The 17,021-nt window shown below is 45.1% G+C and overlaps 1 protein-coding gene across 1 annotated transcript; it reads left to right on the top strand.

Annotated features, from left to right (window-relative positions):
* Nucleotides 1-1,098: 1,098 nt before the first annotated feature.
* Nucleotides 1,099-11,546, top strand: LOC107373225 (butyrophilin subfamily 2 member A2). Its single transcript, XM_015941391.3, has 10 exons — nt 1,099-1,294; nt 3,742-3,801; nt 5,659-6,033; nt 6,107-6,400; nt 6,493-6,594; nt 6,697-6,732; nt 8,377-8,394; nt 8,591-8,614; nt 8,695-8,739; nt 8,816-11,546. Exons 1-10 carry the CDS (start codon nt 1,291-1,293, stop codon nt 9,367-9,369), a joined length of 1,512 nt encoding a protein of 503 aa, XP_015796877.3. The 5' UTR covers nt 1,099-1,290; the 3' UTR covers nt 9,370-11,546.
* The last annotated feature ends 5,475 nt before the right edge of the window (nt 11,547-17,021 follow it).

Raw genomic sequence — 17,021 nt, 5'->3', positions numbered from 1 at the left:
TTTTTAATATAATGAACTTTCCTTTTCCAAACAAAGTCCAATTATTATCCACATACAGAGACTGGGCAGCATTTGAAAGCCTGGAGAGACCTTCAGCTTTAGAGAGAAGGATTCTACCTTTCAATGATAAATCTAATAATTCAAATAGCTAACACTAGCATACAAAGTCTGAGATGGTATGGCTCCCATCTACCTGAATCCTCTTGCAAAGGCTTACGTCTCGGCCCAGCCGCTCCGGTCATCACAGGATCGCCGGCTATCAGTGCCTACACCACGCTCAGGACAATCCAGACTCTTCTCATGCATCGTTCCACAAATGTGGAATGACCTTACAAGCACTACCAGAACAGGGGCTTCCTTTTCAATTTTCAAGAAACTCCTGAAGACCCTGCTCTTCAGAGAGCATCTTCTAAACTAGCACCCTCCCTGCACCCGTCCCCCCCTCTCTACTGTCCACTCCTTGTTCCCTCCTCTCCATGATTGATGTCAAGTTGTTGTTATTGTTGTTGTTAGCCTCAAGGGCAACATGCCAATTATCACTTGTAAGTCACTTTGCTTTGGACAGTAAAACACCCAACCACACACAAAATGTCAGTGATCAGAACACTGCCAAGCTACGATAATTACAAAAGAACAAGACATTGGAAAAGAAGATCAACACATATAAAGAGCTCTGAAAACCTGTGGATATCCAGCGTAATAAATGTAATACTACACAAACTCTGTAACATACACAGAGGAAATAGGATGACAACTTAACACATGAAAAATGGAACATACAAAGAAATGTGAAAGGAAGCAAGCAGAAAACACACGAGAGCTGCAAAGCAAGATGCAGAGAACAATAAAGTAATCAGCCATAACAGACCCCCGTACAAGAGAAAATCAGTTAGTGGACTGGGACGACACGTGGATCATCCACAAAAACAGAAGATGGATTAAGGAGGCTGTGAACCATGGATCACGAACAGGGACCATGGAGTCTATCATTAGCTATTTCCCAGAAATGACATTTCCTGTAATAGCTATGTTAATTATAAACTGGAGTGCACAAAGGTCACACACAAAGGTGTTGCACTGTCTAAATCGAAAGTAAAACCCCCTCAGCTTGCAACAGAATTCTCCTTTAGAATGCCTTCCTCCCTTTTCGTCTCTACTTTACTATGATTGAGGAAACTTTGCACCCATAAATACTCATCTGATAATTGATTCTGAATTTAAAATTATTGCATAAACTCATCCTTAAACCTTCATTTTGGTGGACTGACATCACTGGAGTACAAAGGCAACATGGGTAGGTCCATTTGCAGCTTTAAATCACTTCTTCATTTATTTAAATGTTCTGCTTATTTGCTTTGTTTTATGAAAGCTGCGGGTTAAATCAAACATATTATATATATTTAATCAACATTTTAAGGTTGACAAAGAGGTCTGTTTGAGTCTTTTGTTGTAGCTTTTATTTCTAATTCAACGTCTCATGTTGCAGCACAGATTATTATTTTATGGTGTTTGATTGAGCCTCTCCACTCCAAGTAAGTCCTTAAAAGTAAATGATGGAATTTTTAAAACAGAAACGAACCAAAATTCTACGTTTCTGAAGCCAGTAACTGAGAGGGAGATTACTGATATTGTTGGTTATTGTGAGAGTAGATATGTTACTGATGAAGAAAGTTAGAGATATGAATGTTGTACCATCTGTTTCTACATTCACCAGTTTATATGTAATCTGTTCTTCCCAACTACTTTGTTACATTAAAACTGTAAAAAGTAATTCCACTATACAAAAATGTAGACGGTGAATGATTTACACATTACAAGCCAATACTATTATTACCTAGGCTGGATATCTAAACCAACCATAGCAGTAGCAAAAGACTTTACTCTGCAGGTTGGTCTAGCCACGCTAACCTCAGCAGGTCTACTATTGGTCTGATCAGTTTTTTTGTCTTCCCAGTCAAGGTCCTCCACATTTGTTAGGAGGGCTTAACAATAGAGCTGCCATTTAAAAACATAAAATAAACAATAATTACAAATATGGGTCTCAAGAATGGTGCTTGTTCGAAACTGCGTTGGCATCAACTTTGGACTTTTAGACCTGGGCCCGCATTTATCAACTGTGCTTATGAACACATCTGTGCGTATGTCATGCATAGGAACGATTTTACGCATTGTGTGGTATTTACCAATTTGTACTAGTGTAGAAATGTATATATGAACAACAGACCATGCTAGGAAGGAGGGAACTACACTAAATGACTCAGTCCTCCACACATGTTCCCCGTCCATAAAGTATTTTGCTCAATAAATAACTATTTGGGTGGAAAACAGCTGTGTAACATTATTGGTGCTGGCAGTCCAAGCAGAATGCAGGTCAGGTGGCTGTGAAGGCAAAAACCCAGGCATGGGAGGAGTTCGGTGAGACCATGGAGACTTCCGCACAGCTTCGAGGAAATTCTGGTCCTCCATCCGGCGTCTCAGGAGGGGAAAGCAGTGCACTACCACCACTGTTTATAGGGGGGACGGTGTGCTGCTGACCTCGAATTGGGACGTTGTGGATTGGTGGCTGGAGTACTTTGAAGACCTCCTCAATCCCACTGGCATGTCTTTCAATGAGGAAGTGGAGCCTGGGGACTTTGGATTGGACTCTCCAATCTCTGGGGCTGGGATCAATGAGGTTGTCAAAAAGCTTCTTGGTGGCAAGGCCCCAAGGGTGGATGAGATCTGCCTGGAGGTGCTTAAGTCTCTGGATGTTATAGGTCTGTGTTGGCTAACGAGGCTCTGCAATATCGCGTGGACATTGGTGGCAGTACAACTCGACTGACGGACTGGGGTTGTGTTCCCTCTATTTACAAAGAGGGACCACAGAGTGTGTTCCAACTACTGCGGATCACTGGGGAGGTCCTGGAGGGTGCTTGAGATTTAGCCCAACCAATCTACATTTGTTTTGTGGATTTGAAGGAGTTCGACCACTTCCCTCGGGGGGCCCTGTAGACTTAGGCTGGTGCCCCCGTGACCTGACTCCAGATAAGCGGAAGAGAATGGATGGATATAACTAAGTATCATCAGTATAACAGAGGAGGTTTATTCAACGCTATCAACTGATTTTAGCAATTTGAAGCATATATCTATATATCTATATAGATATAGATAGTGAAAAGTATTGGTCCAAGCACTGAACCCTTTGGTACTCCACAAGTAACCCTAGACGTATTAAGAAGATTTCTCATGCACACAAATAAACTAAGATCTGTTAGACAGAAAGGATTTAAACCAGCTCTGTTTCTTTGATTCCTATGACATGTTCATGCCTTACTAAGAGAATATAATGATTTATTCCAGGTTTGAAGAGTGTAGGAATAGTAGTTTTTTTATTAAAGCTGATTGAAGATGCTCAGGAAGTGGAAATGTATTTTAGAATTGCCCTGTCCAAGTCGGAAACCTAAAAAAGGGAACGAAATTCAGCTTCATAAATTTAAATTGCATAATAAATTCATAATTGAACATGGTGTTTTGTGGGCTGACATTACCAGACTACAAAAGCCACATGGGTAGGTCCCAAGTTCAATTTAGCTTTCAAGTCATATCCATCAACCGTTTAGATTTTGCTCTCCTTCCATTGTGTTTTTTTATAAAGTTGCAGGTTAAATAGACTATGTTCACATATTCAATCAACATGGTAGTTTAAACACAAGTTTATCACAGTTGTAGCTTTCATTTCTAACTTAAAGTCTCACATTACAGGATGGATGAACCATCTGTGGTATTTGATGCTTTTTGTTTCATCAAGCCTCTCTGCTTCTGGTAAGTTTTTTTAAAAAAAACCTCTATCATGCAATGATATCTGTTCAAATAGTGACTTTTATTAAATAATCACATTTAATAGCCCATTTATGTATGTTTCTTTATGCTCCTGTGTAATTTATTTAACCCTTAGCCTTGTCATTTTTGTCACTCAAAGTGGCAATAGAATGCTGTTTATTTACAATTGAAAATTGCTCTTTGAGCCTCTATAAAGAATAAGAAACTGTATAATGTCTAATTATGAAAGCATTAAAATTGATATAACATCATAAAAATGGGGAAACCACAATAAGATGATATAAAAGACAAGCAAGAAAAGAGGCTAACAAGCAAGCAGTGACTGTGAGCCAACTGGATCTCATGCAAAAGTCCACTGATCTCAGGCTCAGGAGGAGAGAGGTCCAGAGTCTGGGGGCCACAGCAGCAAATGATCTGTCACCTTTGGTCTTTAGCCTGGTGCTGCACAACCAGTAGTCTTTGATCACTGGACCTCAGGGACCTGCTGGGGGTGTAGGGACTGAGAAGATCACCAATGTATGATGGTGCTTGTCCATGTAAGGCCCTATAGACTAGAACCAGGATCTTGAAATGAACCCTGAAGTTGACTGGCAGCCAGTGAAGCTGGAGGAGAAGCGGGGTGATGTGGGTGTGTTTGGAGGACTTGGTCAGAAGCCGAGCACAGGCATTCTGAACCACCTGTAGACGGTTCAGGGAGGTTCTGCTCAGACACGTGAAAAGAGAGTTACAGTAGTCTAAGCGTGAGAAGATGAAGGTGTGGATAACTGTCTCAAGTTCAGAGTGGGACAGAATGGGACTCAGCTTAGCAATGTTCCTGAGATGGAAGAAGGAAGAGCGAACAAGAGAACTGACATGAGAATCCAGGGTGAGAGCTGGGTCAAAGGTCACACCAAGATTCCTGACAGAGGGTTTGGTGTGAGAAGCAAGCTGACCAAGAGAGGCTCTGACTTTGGGAACCAGCTTGTCTGGGGCACAGATGAGGATCTCAGTCTTATCTTCATTCAGCTGAAGAAAGCTCCCAGCCATCCAGGTTTTGATAGAGTCTAAGCAGGTGTGTAACAGCTGCAGCTTAGACATCTCATGGGGCTTAAAGGAGATGTACAGTTGGATGTCATCTGCATAAAGATGGTAGGAGATTCCTTTGAAGGAGCTCAGGATGTGCTGAAGAGAAAGCAGATAAAGGAGGAAAAGTAGAGACCCCAGCACAGAACCTTGTAGGACACCATTGGTGAGGGAGGTGGTGGAGGACTGAAACGTGAAGACAGCCACAGTGAAGGAACGCATGAACAGATAAGAGAAGAACAACTCCAGTGCAATTCCTGATAGGCCTGTCCAGTCTCTCAGCCATAGGTAATGGACAACAGTGTCAAAGGCTGCAGTCAGGTGCTTTCAATGAAGACTCTAATAGATCTTTACCAACAGCATTAATGTAGTCACATTGTTAGAGAATAGTCTTGGTCATAAAATGTACTGAAAGCAAAATGTGGGATAACCTTTCCAATATCTTCAAGCCTTTGAGTCTAAGCTCTTTCAGCAGCAGCATCTGTACAAAGAATGCCTCCACATTTGTGTCAGAGTAGGGCAATGTGACAGCCTGTTGGTGTATCGAGGGAGGGGTTAAATTGAAAGAAAAATACAAGCTGTTCAGTGATCAGTGCGCGCGCACACATACACACACACACACACACACACACACACACTTGTAAGGAGGACGTATGTTTAATTTCTGTGGCTGAATCTATAAAAACATCAAAAGTAACACAGTTTGACTAAAATTTGTCATTTTACAATGAACACCAAATCACTAGAAAACTAAACTAATCATCATTTACTTTTCAGTTTCAGAGAACTTTGCAGTTATAGGCGGGAAGTCCATCTTGGTGGAGCAGAACCAAACAGCCACTTTACCCTGCTGGCTCAGCCCCCCCCCCCAGAGTGCTGAGGATCAAGAGGTCCATTGGTATTTTGGCTATGACCATTATGATACCCTCGTCATGCTTTACAGGGCAAAGATGTTTGATCATGGATCCCAGAGTGCTTCATATGTTGGCCGAGTCTCATTTGGTTTAAAAGACGCAACATCTGGTGGGCTGAAGGCAGGTGATGTGAGTCTGAAGCTGGTAAACGTCACGATTCAGGATGCAGGGGTCTACACCTGCTTTGTCAGCAGCTTAAATGCCTACAGGGGCTCAACCATGGCTCTCAGTGTGACAGGTGAGTTTAATAAATGCACCAAATCTATCATGGTAACTCATCTCATCACATGATTATTCTGCTTCTATCACAGAAACAGGAAGTCCTCCTCTTCTGACAGCAGTGTGGAAAGAGGCTAACATGGTGGAAGTGAGCTGTGAATCTGAGGGCTGGTATCCACAGCCTGAGCTGCTCTGGTCACACAAGAATAAAGCTCTGACCTCCAGTAATGTGAAATATGACAGAGACTCTACTGGTCTTTACTCAGTCCACAGTTGGGTTCTTGTCTCCAACTTGTCTGAAATCTCCTGCTCTGTTGGTGTTGCTAATCAAGTGACCAGAGAGGCTGTGTTGCTGCCAAGAAATAATCTAAAAGCACTAGGAGAAGGTAAAGAATGGTAACTTCATCTGAGTCTGTTGTAGTTTATTATTTTCAGTGTTAAATAACATGCAATTTTTTTTTGTTTTGTTTTCTTTCAGCGTCAGAACCTTCCTCAGATGGATGGGTGGCTTTTGGGATACTCGTGGTGGTGGTGGTGGTGGTATTAGCTGCAGCTGGAGCTGTGTACTTCAGAAAGAGATGTAAATATTTAATCCAGATGAGAACATTTTACTCCTGAATCTGTTGACTTTGTAAAAATGAGTACAGACTGGTTTAGAAACCAATTCATGTTTTTGTTTCAGTCAAGAAGTCTGAATCAGGAGGTGACCAACCTGATGGTAGGACACATGAAACTGTTTATTACTCTGTTGTAATACTTAAGTATAAAGAAGTACTCAGTTACATTTGGTTCAGTGACATCATGATCTGTTACAGGAAGTGCAGATATGATAGGGTCAGAGGCGGAAAATCCCGCCTACTCCTCTCAACAGGATCGTGTTTTTGAAGCATGAAATAAATAATCACAACTAAACATTTTGTCATGTTCTGTGCTCCCTCCAGGTTTTCCTCATGTTCTCTTAGTCTCTCCACTGTAGTTTTCTATAGGTTTATGATTTCAGTTCTTTAGTCTCCTTTAGTGTGTTCCCTTCCCCACTTCAGATCATTCGTTTACTTATTAGTTTCCCCGGAGTCTTTGTTTCTACAGTGTTTAAAGTTCAGGTTATTTTAGTAGCTTTGGTTTAGGATTAAGGCCTAGTCCACACGTAGCTGGGTTTTTAAAAAAAAGAATATCCGCCCCTCCAAAAACTTGCATCCACACCACCTCGTTTCAAAACAAAAACTCTGTCCACACGTACCCGGATAAATACGTTGTTAAGGACATGCCAGACCTGTAGGCGGCAGTACTTCCCCCGTTCTTAACCTCGTCCTTCGTCTGTGGTCTTCCACAAGGAGCAGTAATTCCGCTTGCAAAAACAAACAAGCAAAAAGCGCTTGGACAACTGATAAAGCGAGCGCAGCTCTGAGGGCATCCATGCTGTCGGCTAGTGTAAACACAGGTCGCACACGTGATGTCAGCATTTTTTGTCGTGGAAAGTGACGTTGCGGACCTTAAAACTCCGGTTTTGTCTGTCCACACGCAGACACCCAAAACGGAGAAAACGCAGATCTTCACTTTGGCCGGAGTTTTTAAAAAGATCCGTTTTTGTGTGGATGACAGGCCAAAACGTAGAAAAATATCTACTTTTTGGCAGATCCCCGGCTACGTGTGGACAGGGCCTTAGTCTCTCCACTGTAGTTTTCTATAGGTTTATGATTTCAGTTCTTTAGTCTGCTTTAGTGTGTGTGTTCCCTTCCCCACTTCAGATCATTCGTTTACTTATTAGTTTCCCCGGTGTCTTTGTTTCTGCAGTGTTTAAAGTTCAGGTTATTTTAGTAGCTTTGGTTTAGGATATGGGTTTCTCCCCTGCTTACTTCTGCTTCTTCCCTCAGTTCATTAGTTTCACCTGTACCCAATTCCCCACGCACTTGCTCCTTATCTCCTATCACCCAGCCCTGTGTATATAACCCTGTCTGTGTTTCTCAGTGTTTGTCGGTCCATTGTCTTGTGTCAGCGTTGCTTTGTCCTCTACAGACCTATAGGTCCTGGCTATGAGTGAGCTTATGTTATTGTCTCTAGTACTTTAGACTTTAGACTTTTGGCTTAGAGTCCTGCACTTTTGTTTCTTCCTAATAAAAGCATTTTCATTTTATCTAACCTCTCCGGCCTTGAGTTTTGTGGTGTTCTGCATTATGGGTCCAATCCTCCTGTGCTCGCAGCGTGACACGTTTATGAAAAATTTATATTTGAATAAGTTAAGAAGTATGTAAATAAACAAAATCGACACCTTAGTTTTCAGTGGTTGTTGTCCTATTTTCAATCTGCATCTTTAAACCACATAATGAAGTTTACTACACAACTTTGTCGTGTTTTTGTGTTTCAGGGCAGAAACTCTCTGAAGGTAAGACCAGAGCTTCATGTGAAGTTTTTCGGGTTTTTACTTTATGTTTCTGGGGTTTACGCCCAATGTCTGAGTTTAAATGGGAATATAGAAACATCTCCAAGTAGCATCACTCATATATTTTCAGTATTAGAACTAAAGATGGTTCTAGATGTAATATTCATGGTTTAAAAGCATCATTATGTCTTTTCCTCAGAGATGGAAGCACTCCTGCCAATAGGTACGCATACAAGGTACCAAACCAAACCTTTAGAGCAACCAGATGTTTAACTGCTGTGTTCTCCTCTTGCTCTGCTACAGGAAGGGTGGTACCAACAGCTCTGTTAGAGCCTTCCAAGCATTACGGTAATTTTTTATTTCATGGAAATCACTTTTTATTTTTTACTTTCATGATTCTGATCAGGTTTTCTTTCTGTAACAGTGAATGTTGAACTCATGGACACAGAAAACCCACACCTAACAATCAGAGGGTCTAGAGTAAGAGATGCTAAAGTGTTTCCAGATGGAGACACTAGAGTTTCCTGTCTCACAGCCATCAGAGGAACATGTGGATTCTCTACTGGACAACACTACTGGGAGGTTTCTCTAAAAGATAACCACTGTGAACCCAAACAGTCCTGGTGGATCGGAGTAACAAACAGACCTGAAATCCCTCAGGACAGCAGTTTGTCTCCTAACATATCTAATGGTTTCTGGTTCCTGTCTTCTTCTGGTCCAGGAGATACCATCCAGTATAGCACTGAACCGGAGACGTCTCTTCATGTCCAGTCAAGACCAGAGACAGTCGGTGTTTATTTAGACTTTGACTCTGAAGAACTCTCCTTTTACAATGTGGAGGAGAAACAGCTAATTATATCGTTGGCAGTTAAGTTTAAAGGAGAAATCTTTCCATTTTTCAACCCTGGGAGAGGTGACCAGTCAGCTATGGAGATAATACAGAAGACAGAGCAGGTTGAGTGTAATGATGACGTCTGATCATCATTAGCAGATGAAGTAAAACTTGTTTCTAATCATGGTGCATTTTGCCCTGTACTCTTGTGTTTTTTCCATACAAAAATTATAACATCCATTTCAGTCAGAAACTCTTATTGGTGTTAGGTTGGCACTATCTCACTCCACCAAGCAGATATTCACATCATTTTGCTCCTTCATCAATAGCCTCCTAAATCCTGTCGACTAAATAATGTCCACCTCTTCTTTGTCACCCAACTGGCTGGTGTTTGATGGCTGTGTTGTTTTTACTTGTGTTTATTACTTTCACCTTCGTCTTCAGTTATACTCGGATACAAAAACAATCTTTAGAGGCTTTCCTTTGGTTAAAAAACACACAAAATCAGGGGGAGAGCCTTTATAACATGAAAAATAATACACTATAGAGCAGTGAACCTCAACTGATGGCCAGTGGGCCACATCGAGCCTGCCAGACCTTTCCACCTGGCCCCTCAAACCTTTGGGCGGCAAAAATCATGTCCCAAATATCAATAATTGTTTATGTTCTCCAAACACAACTTAACCTACAATCGAAACAGTTTTGATTGAAAACAAAGCCACTTTAAATAAAATAACTTAAGCATGAATAAAACTAAGTCTACTTGCTGATTTCTTCTAACATTTGCATTACATGTTTATTTAATTATTGCCACCCCTTTCTAATTGTTCCAATCCCAAACATTTTAGCGATCGACTTCTTCCTAAAAGATGAAAGAGCAATAAAAACCATGTTTTCTGCTCATTTGAAGAGTTGTTGGTAGCAGTTTATAATAATGTTTTGTTGTTAAACATTTTTTTTATTTTTATGGATTTTTTTTTCAAGTGACAGAAAATGTGTCAGATGAATTTTTATTAAAGCAGTGGTGTGTAGCTTCCTGGTGCTAGGGGGCAGCACATACATGCATTTCAGGGTAGTTGTAATAATGATAAATGAAAGCAGAATAACAACAAAATTAGTTTGTTTCTGAGGGACTCATGTTAGTCCCACTGTGGGAGACTGTGTGATGAAGGAAGTGGATCAAATGCAGATTTCACCCAGTAACATTAAAATGTTTCACTCGTAGGTGAAAAGAGTTTGTCTACATTTTATATTCATTCGTTTATATTGTCATCATTACTCGTGAGAAAACTAACCTGAAAATTAGACGTGTTCCATTGTTGTGGATACATTTCTAAAGTCAGGAGGGAATCAAAAGATTGTTTTCCCCTCACGTGAAGTGTTTCTCACTTTGTTACAATAACGGTGTTTAGTTTCGTTTGTTGTTTAGTTTTGTTTGTGACAGAAGAACATGTTTTGAAGTGAGGTTTCTGAAAGTGCTTCATTTTTTATACAACGTTAAAAGTGCTGACATCATTAAAGCATTACTGTTAATATTGTTTTAACTTTTATTTCAATTTACACTTTTTAGAACGGATTAGAGAGATTTTATTTAGGAACTATAAGTGTTGCACGATGCTATGATTAGTAGTATGTGCTAGCATGTTGGTTTGAATAAGTTGCTTTATTTTTGTGATCCATTGAGAGCTCATTGTTACAATAATGTTGAATCAACTAAAGTCTTTAATTTTTCTTTCACTGAACCCAAAAAACTGAAATTTGAGCCATTTGTGCATCTAGATTTTAAAACAATTTTTATAATTAGGTGATCATACTTTATATAAAATTTAAGTTGTGTGGCATAAATCATTAGTGTTTACTTAATAGAATATTCTTTGAAACTAATAAAATACTGAAATTAAAGACTGCTTCAGGTCAGCAGGCTGTTAGGGCACAGTGGTCATGCTGGCTGCCAAGGTCATCAGTGTTGAGTAAAAAACTGATTTTCACCTTCACTTTCTAATAGTGTTATTCTTTCAAACAGAGTTCATTAGCCTTATTCACATTTAACGTGGTAAATACAGTATTGGATGCATGGAAGATGATTTTGTCTGGGAACCATCTGGTGTTATTAACCGGCTCCTGCCGCAGGGAAAGTCGACCTTGTAAGTCTGCAGTTCTGTTATCACAACAAGCTCCCTAGTGAAGTCCAGACGGAGCGTTTCTCTGAACCTGGGAAAGTTTGCTGTCTGTGAAGGGGTGGGTGTGGTCATCTTTAATGTGTGTGCTATGTCCTCTTTGAATAAAACCTTTTGATGAGCTCCTGCTCGTTGAGAGACTAAACAGACCTCCCACAACTGGTGTGTTTCTTTTTTCTTTCCGGTTTTGCAAAATCTGATTATTGATTATTTGTGTTTATTGGTAAATGGTATTAATATCAATAACATCTCTAACCCCCTTGTGTGTTTTGGACTTTCTTTGAGGTACGCCTGGATTGAATAAATAAAAATACCTAACAGTCAGGGATGAGAACAGAATAGCTGTCATGTAAATCAATGCAAAACTAATGAGTCAGTATGGATGTATAAAGACTGCATGACCAAAATAATAATTCTGTTTTGACCAGTTTGAAAACCATTGCACTGACAAAAAGCATCCTCTTTTGAAAGCGAGTCCTGACTACATGACAAATGAGCAGAAAGCGGAAGTTGAAGTTGGAGTACATGTCGCCATGCTGAAGCCACACAGGATTACCCGCTTGAAAATCAAGCGCACCCCTAAGAGGTTTGTCACCGCCCAGCTCCAAAGAGGGCCCACAAATCTGGAGACAAAGAAGGGTGGGAAATCAAAAGGATCTCAAATATAAATCCAAAGTAGCAAGGGGCGCTTCAGGAGGAAGATAAAAACCAACTCAAACAGAATAATGTTCGCGAGGTCTGGAAGAACATGAAAAAAATCTCTGGACAATTTGAGGACAATAGAGGAGCCAATGAGTTGAATCTTTTTTCAACAGCTTCTACTCTGGGCCATCAACCACCGACCCGCCAAGCAGCCGACCTCACCCCCCCCAGCTTCCATCAACTCCCCTTCATATGCTGTCCTTCCACTCCTGGTGCAAGGCCATTCTCCTCACTCCACCACTCGATTTCATCCCCATTCACACATCAACCCAAATCAGAGCCAGCTACAACCCCCTCCCCAGCCCAGCCTCACAGCTGCCTCCCAGTTGAACAGGTGAGAAGCCGGCTCAAGCGGACGGAAGCAAGGAAGGCAGCAGGTCCGGATGGATTCTGCTCCAGAGTGCTCAGGGACTGTGCAGACCAGCAATGTCAGAAGGTCCTGCACATCCTCAATCTGAGGCTGAGTCTGGAGAGGATTCCTGAACTGTGGAAGACTTCCTGCGTGGTTCCCGTGCCAAAAATCACTCACCCCAAGGAGTCCAACCACTTTAGACCTGTGGCCCTGACTTCTCACCTGATGAAGACCCTAGAAAGGCTCATCCTGCACCACCTTCACCCACTGGTGAGCTCAGCGCTGGACCCCCTGCAGTTTGCGTATCGGCCTAGAATCGGGGTGGATGATACTGGTGTCTACCTGTTGCACCGATCCCTCTCTCACCTGGAGAAGGCAGGGAGTGCTGTGAAGGTCATGTTTGTTGAGATCTCTGGTGCTTTCAACACCATCCAGCCTGCACTACTAAGAGGACAGCTGGAGGGAGACGGTGTGGGCAGACAGCTGACCGCATGGATCATTAATTATCTAACCAGCAGACCACAGCATGTGAGACTTCATGACTGTGTGTCGGAGGTAGTAATCTGCAGCAAGAGGGCACCACAGCACACAGTTCTTTCACCCTTCCTGTTCAGCCTGTACACCTCCAACTTCCATTACAACTCAGACCAGTGCCACCTACAAAGGTTCTCAGATGACACGGCCATAATCGGATCAGATGGGAATGATCAGGAATACAGAGGGGTTCATCGGTGACTTTGTCGGATGGTGTGGGACCAACGCTCTTCAGATCAATCCCAGCAAGACGAAGGAGACGGTCGCAGACTTCAGGAGGAACTCAACCCCTACAACAGTGGTGAACATCCAGGGAAAATACATTGAGATAGTGGATTCTTACAAGCACCTGAGTGTTCATCTCAACAACAAACTGGACTGGTCTACAAATAGACATCTTGTATAAAAAGGGCCAAAGTTGATTCCGCCTGCTGAGGAGCCAGAAGCCACTGAGTTAGTCACTGAAGACGAAGCTGTTCCACTCTGAACCTCAGGGTTAGTTACAGTCATTTTAAGAGTTGAACTATGGGTTGATTTTGTTTTGTTGGTATGTTGATGATTCAACATTGTTCTATTTCGTCTAGTCTTAGCCCTTAAGCTAGCTGCTATTGGAAGGATGATCTCCGCATCAGCCAATCATGAAGAGCTTAAATGTACGCCCACCAATAGTGGGCCCCCTCGTGGTATATAACCGCAGTGACCCCACTGCTCACCTCCTCCTTTTTCTCTTCATGCCAAGCTTGAGAGCTTTATTAAAGAGCAAATATTATCTCAAAAGAGCAAATTATCCGAAGACGACTTACCAGCCATGTCCAGCGACACCAGACCCTGCCCGACCTGCCAGACGGGCTCCATTTCCAGCGGCGACCTGCACGCTAAGTGTGAGGTCTGTCTCGGGGCTCACCACGCTGGCCTGGCCTTGACCCCGCAGGCCTCGTGCCCGTTCTGTGCCGCTCTGCCCGTGGCGGAGAAGATTCGCCGGGTCGAGTACTTCACTCCCGCCGCCGACGAAGAATTTCCGGTGGCTGACTCCTACCCGCTGGACAAGGCTTTGGTTTTCTTCGACGCCGGTCAGGAGCCGGCTGGCTTCAACCGGCTGGATGACGTCACTGACAGCGAAAACTACGATGAGGCGGCGTCCCTCCTAGACATAACGGAGGTCGACGAGCTTCGCTCAGCGGGTCCTTCTGCCCCAGTGGCTTCTCGCTCCTCCCTGCCAGCAGTAAGAGCACTGCTCCAGGAGCTGCCCGCCATCATTTCTGCGTCAGCAGCCCGCAAGGGGCTAGCTGTGCCAGAACCGGCCCTGCCTGAAGCGGATGATTTGGCGGGAATTTTCGGGGCAACTCAGACACGCTGTCCAGACCCTGTCTGGCCGCGCTTCCCCGCTGCTATGAGCTGCTGGTCTGCCGCCTTCTCCGAGCCTGCCAAGCTCAAGGCGCCAGTCTCCACATATGCGCCCATCACCAAGGTCGAGGGGTTTTCCGACCAAGGCTGGCCGTCCGTTCCTCCACTAGAGCCGGATTTGGCCTCGCTGTTCGGCGCCAAGAACCACCTCGCTGGCCCGCGAGCTGTTCCCGCTTCAAAACATGACCAGCTGCTGACGCGGCTCACCGACCGCGCACATCAGTGTGCCTTTCAGACCGGCGCTGCAGGGAATAACATCGCCCTTCTTGCCTTCGGCGTCTCCAAGATGATGGAGGAGCTGGAAGCTCCCGAGGAGTCGAAAGCCGTCATAACTAAGACTGCTGATGCCATCCTCAATCTGTGTGCTGCTGTGCTCACCGGTTCTGCTCGCATCGCTGCCTGGCAGACCCTCATCCAGCGAGCGATCTGGCTGAAGGCCCTGCCCTCCATTCCGGAACATCTGCAAAGGGAGATGCTGGATGGCCCCATCACCACCGATGTTCTGTTTGGTCCCCATCTTAGGGGCGTCATTGAGAGGGCTCAGAAGACGGCCGAACTATCGTCTACGGTGCGAGACCTGGTCCACCCTCGGTCAGCCTCGCACTCCGGCCGTTCAGCCAGAGGATGGGACGAACGGCGCGGAAGCTTCAAACGTCCAGCTGCACCGCCCGCTCCACGGAGCCGGCCTCCCGCTTCGGCTCCACATCAGCGGGACCAGCGAGATGGCGGACAACGGTTCCGGCGGGGCCAGCAGACGCCGTCTTGGCAGTCCCAGGTGCAGGAGCCTCGCCGAAAGCAGCCACGGAAGTGACTCTTTGGGGGGAATGTGTGTGTTACTGATTGTTATGATGTTGTTGGTTTTGAAATAAAACCCAAAAAACGTCACTCAAAGAGCTCAATCCTACAGTCCTCCGCAGAATCCTCTGCCGAGTTTTCACACATGTTCCCCACACCAAGCACTGCTGCACGCACACATGTTCCTGCAGGTAGTCATAATACACGGCCAGCCGTAAGGGTGCGCTCCATTTGCGCTCTGGCCCCAGCATCCGGCCAGGCCCAACTCGTCCCGCTCTCCCCACGCCGTTGGGTGGGGCGGGATGTCATGTCGCTGTCTCGACCACGCGCGGCGGCACAGTGCGCGGCTCCATCCGCTAGCACTCTGTCGCCCCCGTGCACAGGCCCGGCTCCCACTCGTCCTTCACTCTCGGACTCCACGCTCCGCGGTGTGGACCAGCCTGTTCCAGCTGTTTCGCACTTGCCCTTTCGAGCGCAGCCCTCCATGGGTCGCCCCCAGTTCTCTGGTACGGGCGACGGCGGTAAGAGCGCATGCACAACCCTCAGACGTTGTTCACGTGACCGCGCACACGCGTCCATTGTCGGAACGCGCGCACGAGTGGCGCCGCCTTTGCATCATGAGCAAATGGATTTCGGACACCATTCATTGCGGTCACACACTTCATTTTCAGGCCACTCCACCTCCCTTCAACCGGATCGTGGAGACGACGTTCACATCGCAAGTACAGTCTCAGGCGCTAGAGCTGGAGCTGCGGGAACTTCTGTCCAAAGACGCTATTTCCCGAGTCCCTCGCGGACAAGAACTCTCGGGTTTCTACTCCCGCTACTTCGTAGTACCAAAGAAGTCGGGAGGAATGAGGCCGATTCTCGACCTGTCCCTGTTCAACTGCTCCATAGCAGTAATGCATTTCCGCATGTTAACGATGAGACAAGTCCTGGAATATGTGCGCCCCGGGGATTGGTTCACGTCAATCGACCTGAAAGACGCATACTTCCACATACCAGTAGTTCCAAACCACCGGAAGTTTCTGCGTTTTTCGTTCAAGGGAGTTCAATATCAGTTCAATCGCCTCCCTTTCGGCTACTCGCTAGCCCCGCACACTTTCTCCAAATGTCTGGAGACCGCGCTGCAGCCACTGCGCACGGAGGGAATGAGGGTCTTATTTTACCTGGACGATCTTCTCCTGTGCGCTCGGTCCGAGGACGAGGCGTCACAGCAAACCAGGAGGTTGACAGAGCATCTGTCAACCCTAGGGTTTTCTATAAACTGGGAAAAGAGCTCCATCCTTCCATCCCAGTCGATTGTGTATCTCGGGGTGGAGTTGGACGCCTCCCTAATGAGAGCACGTTTGTCGCCTGCAAGAGCGGCAGATCTCTCCACGGTGATCTCCCGTGTTCAACCCCGCAAGATCGTGAGAGCCCGGTTAGTCATGAAACTCCTGGGCATGATGTCCGCAGCCCATTCAGTAGTGCCGCTAGGTTTACTGCGCACGAGGCGCTTGCAACGCTGGTTCGTCCGCCTCCGGGTACACCCGATACGTCAGAAGAGACGTATGTTGAGGATTCCCCCTTCAGTGGGCGGGGACCTCGCTCACTGGGGGAACCCCTGCATCCTCTCACGCGGGGTTCCCATCGGACGTCCTGCGTCACACGTATCTGTGTTTACGGATGCGTCACTGTCGGGGTGGGGGGGCACGTGCTTGTCCCACACGGTGGCAGATCGCTGGCCCTCCCACGCACGAGCACATAAATGTGTTGGAGCTTATGACAGTGAGGAATGTGATCAGACACTTCGCTGCCCTTCTCGAGGGCCGTCATGTCGAAGTTCACACAG

The sequence above is a fragment of the Nothobranchius furzeri genome, chromosome 2 (genome assembly GCF_043380555.1).
Source record: "Nothobranchius furzeri strain GRZ-AD chromosome 2, NfurGRZ-RIMD1, whole genome shotgun sequence".
Classification (NCBI taxonomy): Eukaryota; Metazoa; Chordata; class Actinopteri; order Cyprinodontiformes; family Nothobranchiidae; genus Nothobranchius; species Nothobranchius furzeri.
This window is presented reverse-complemented; position numbering and strand designations above follow the sequence as displayed.

What these genes read in the sequence shown, in the direction of transcription:
- LOC107373225 (XM_015941391.3), top strand. An exon ending in CATGGCTCTCAGTGTGACAG is followed by an intron (nt 6,034 to 6,106) that starts GTGAGTTTAATA and finishes CTTCTATCACAG; the next exon opens with AAACAGGAAGTCCTCCTCTT. An exon ending in TCTAAAAGCACTAGGAGAAG is followed by an intron (nt 6,401 to 6,492) that starts GTAAAGAATGGT and finishes GTTTTCTTTCAG; the next exon opens with CGTCAGAACCTTCCTCAGAT.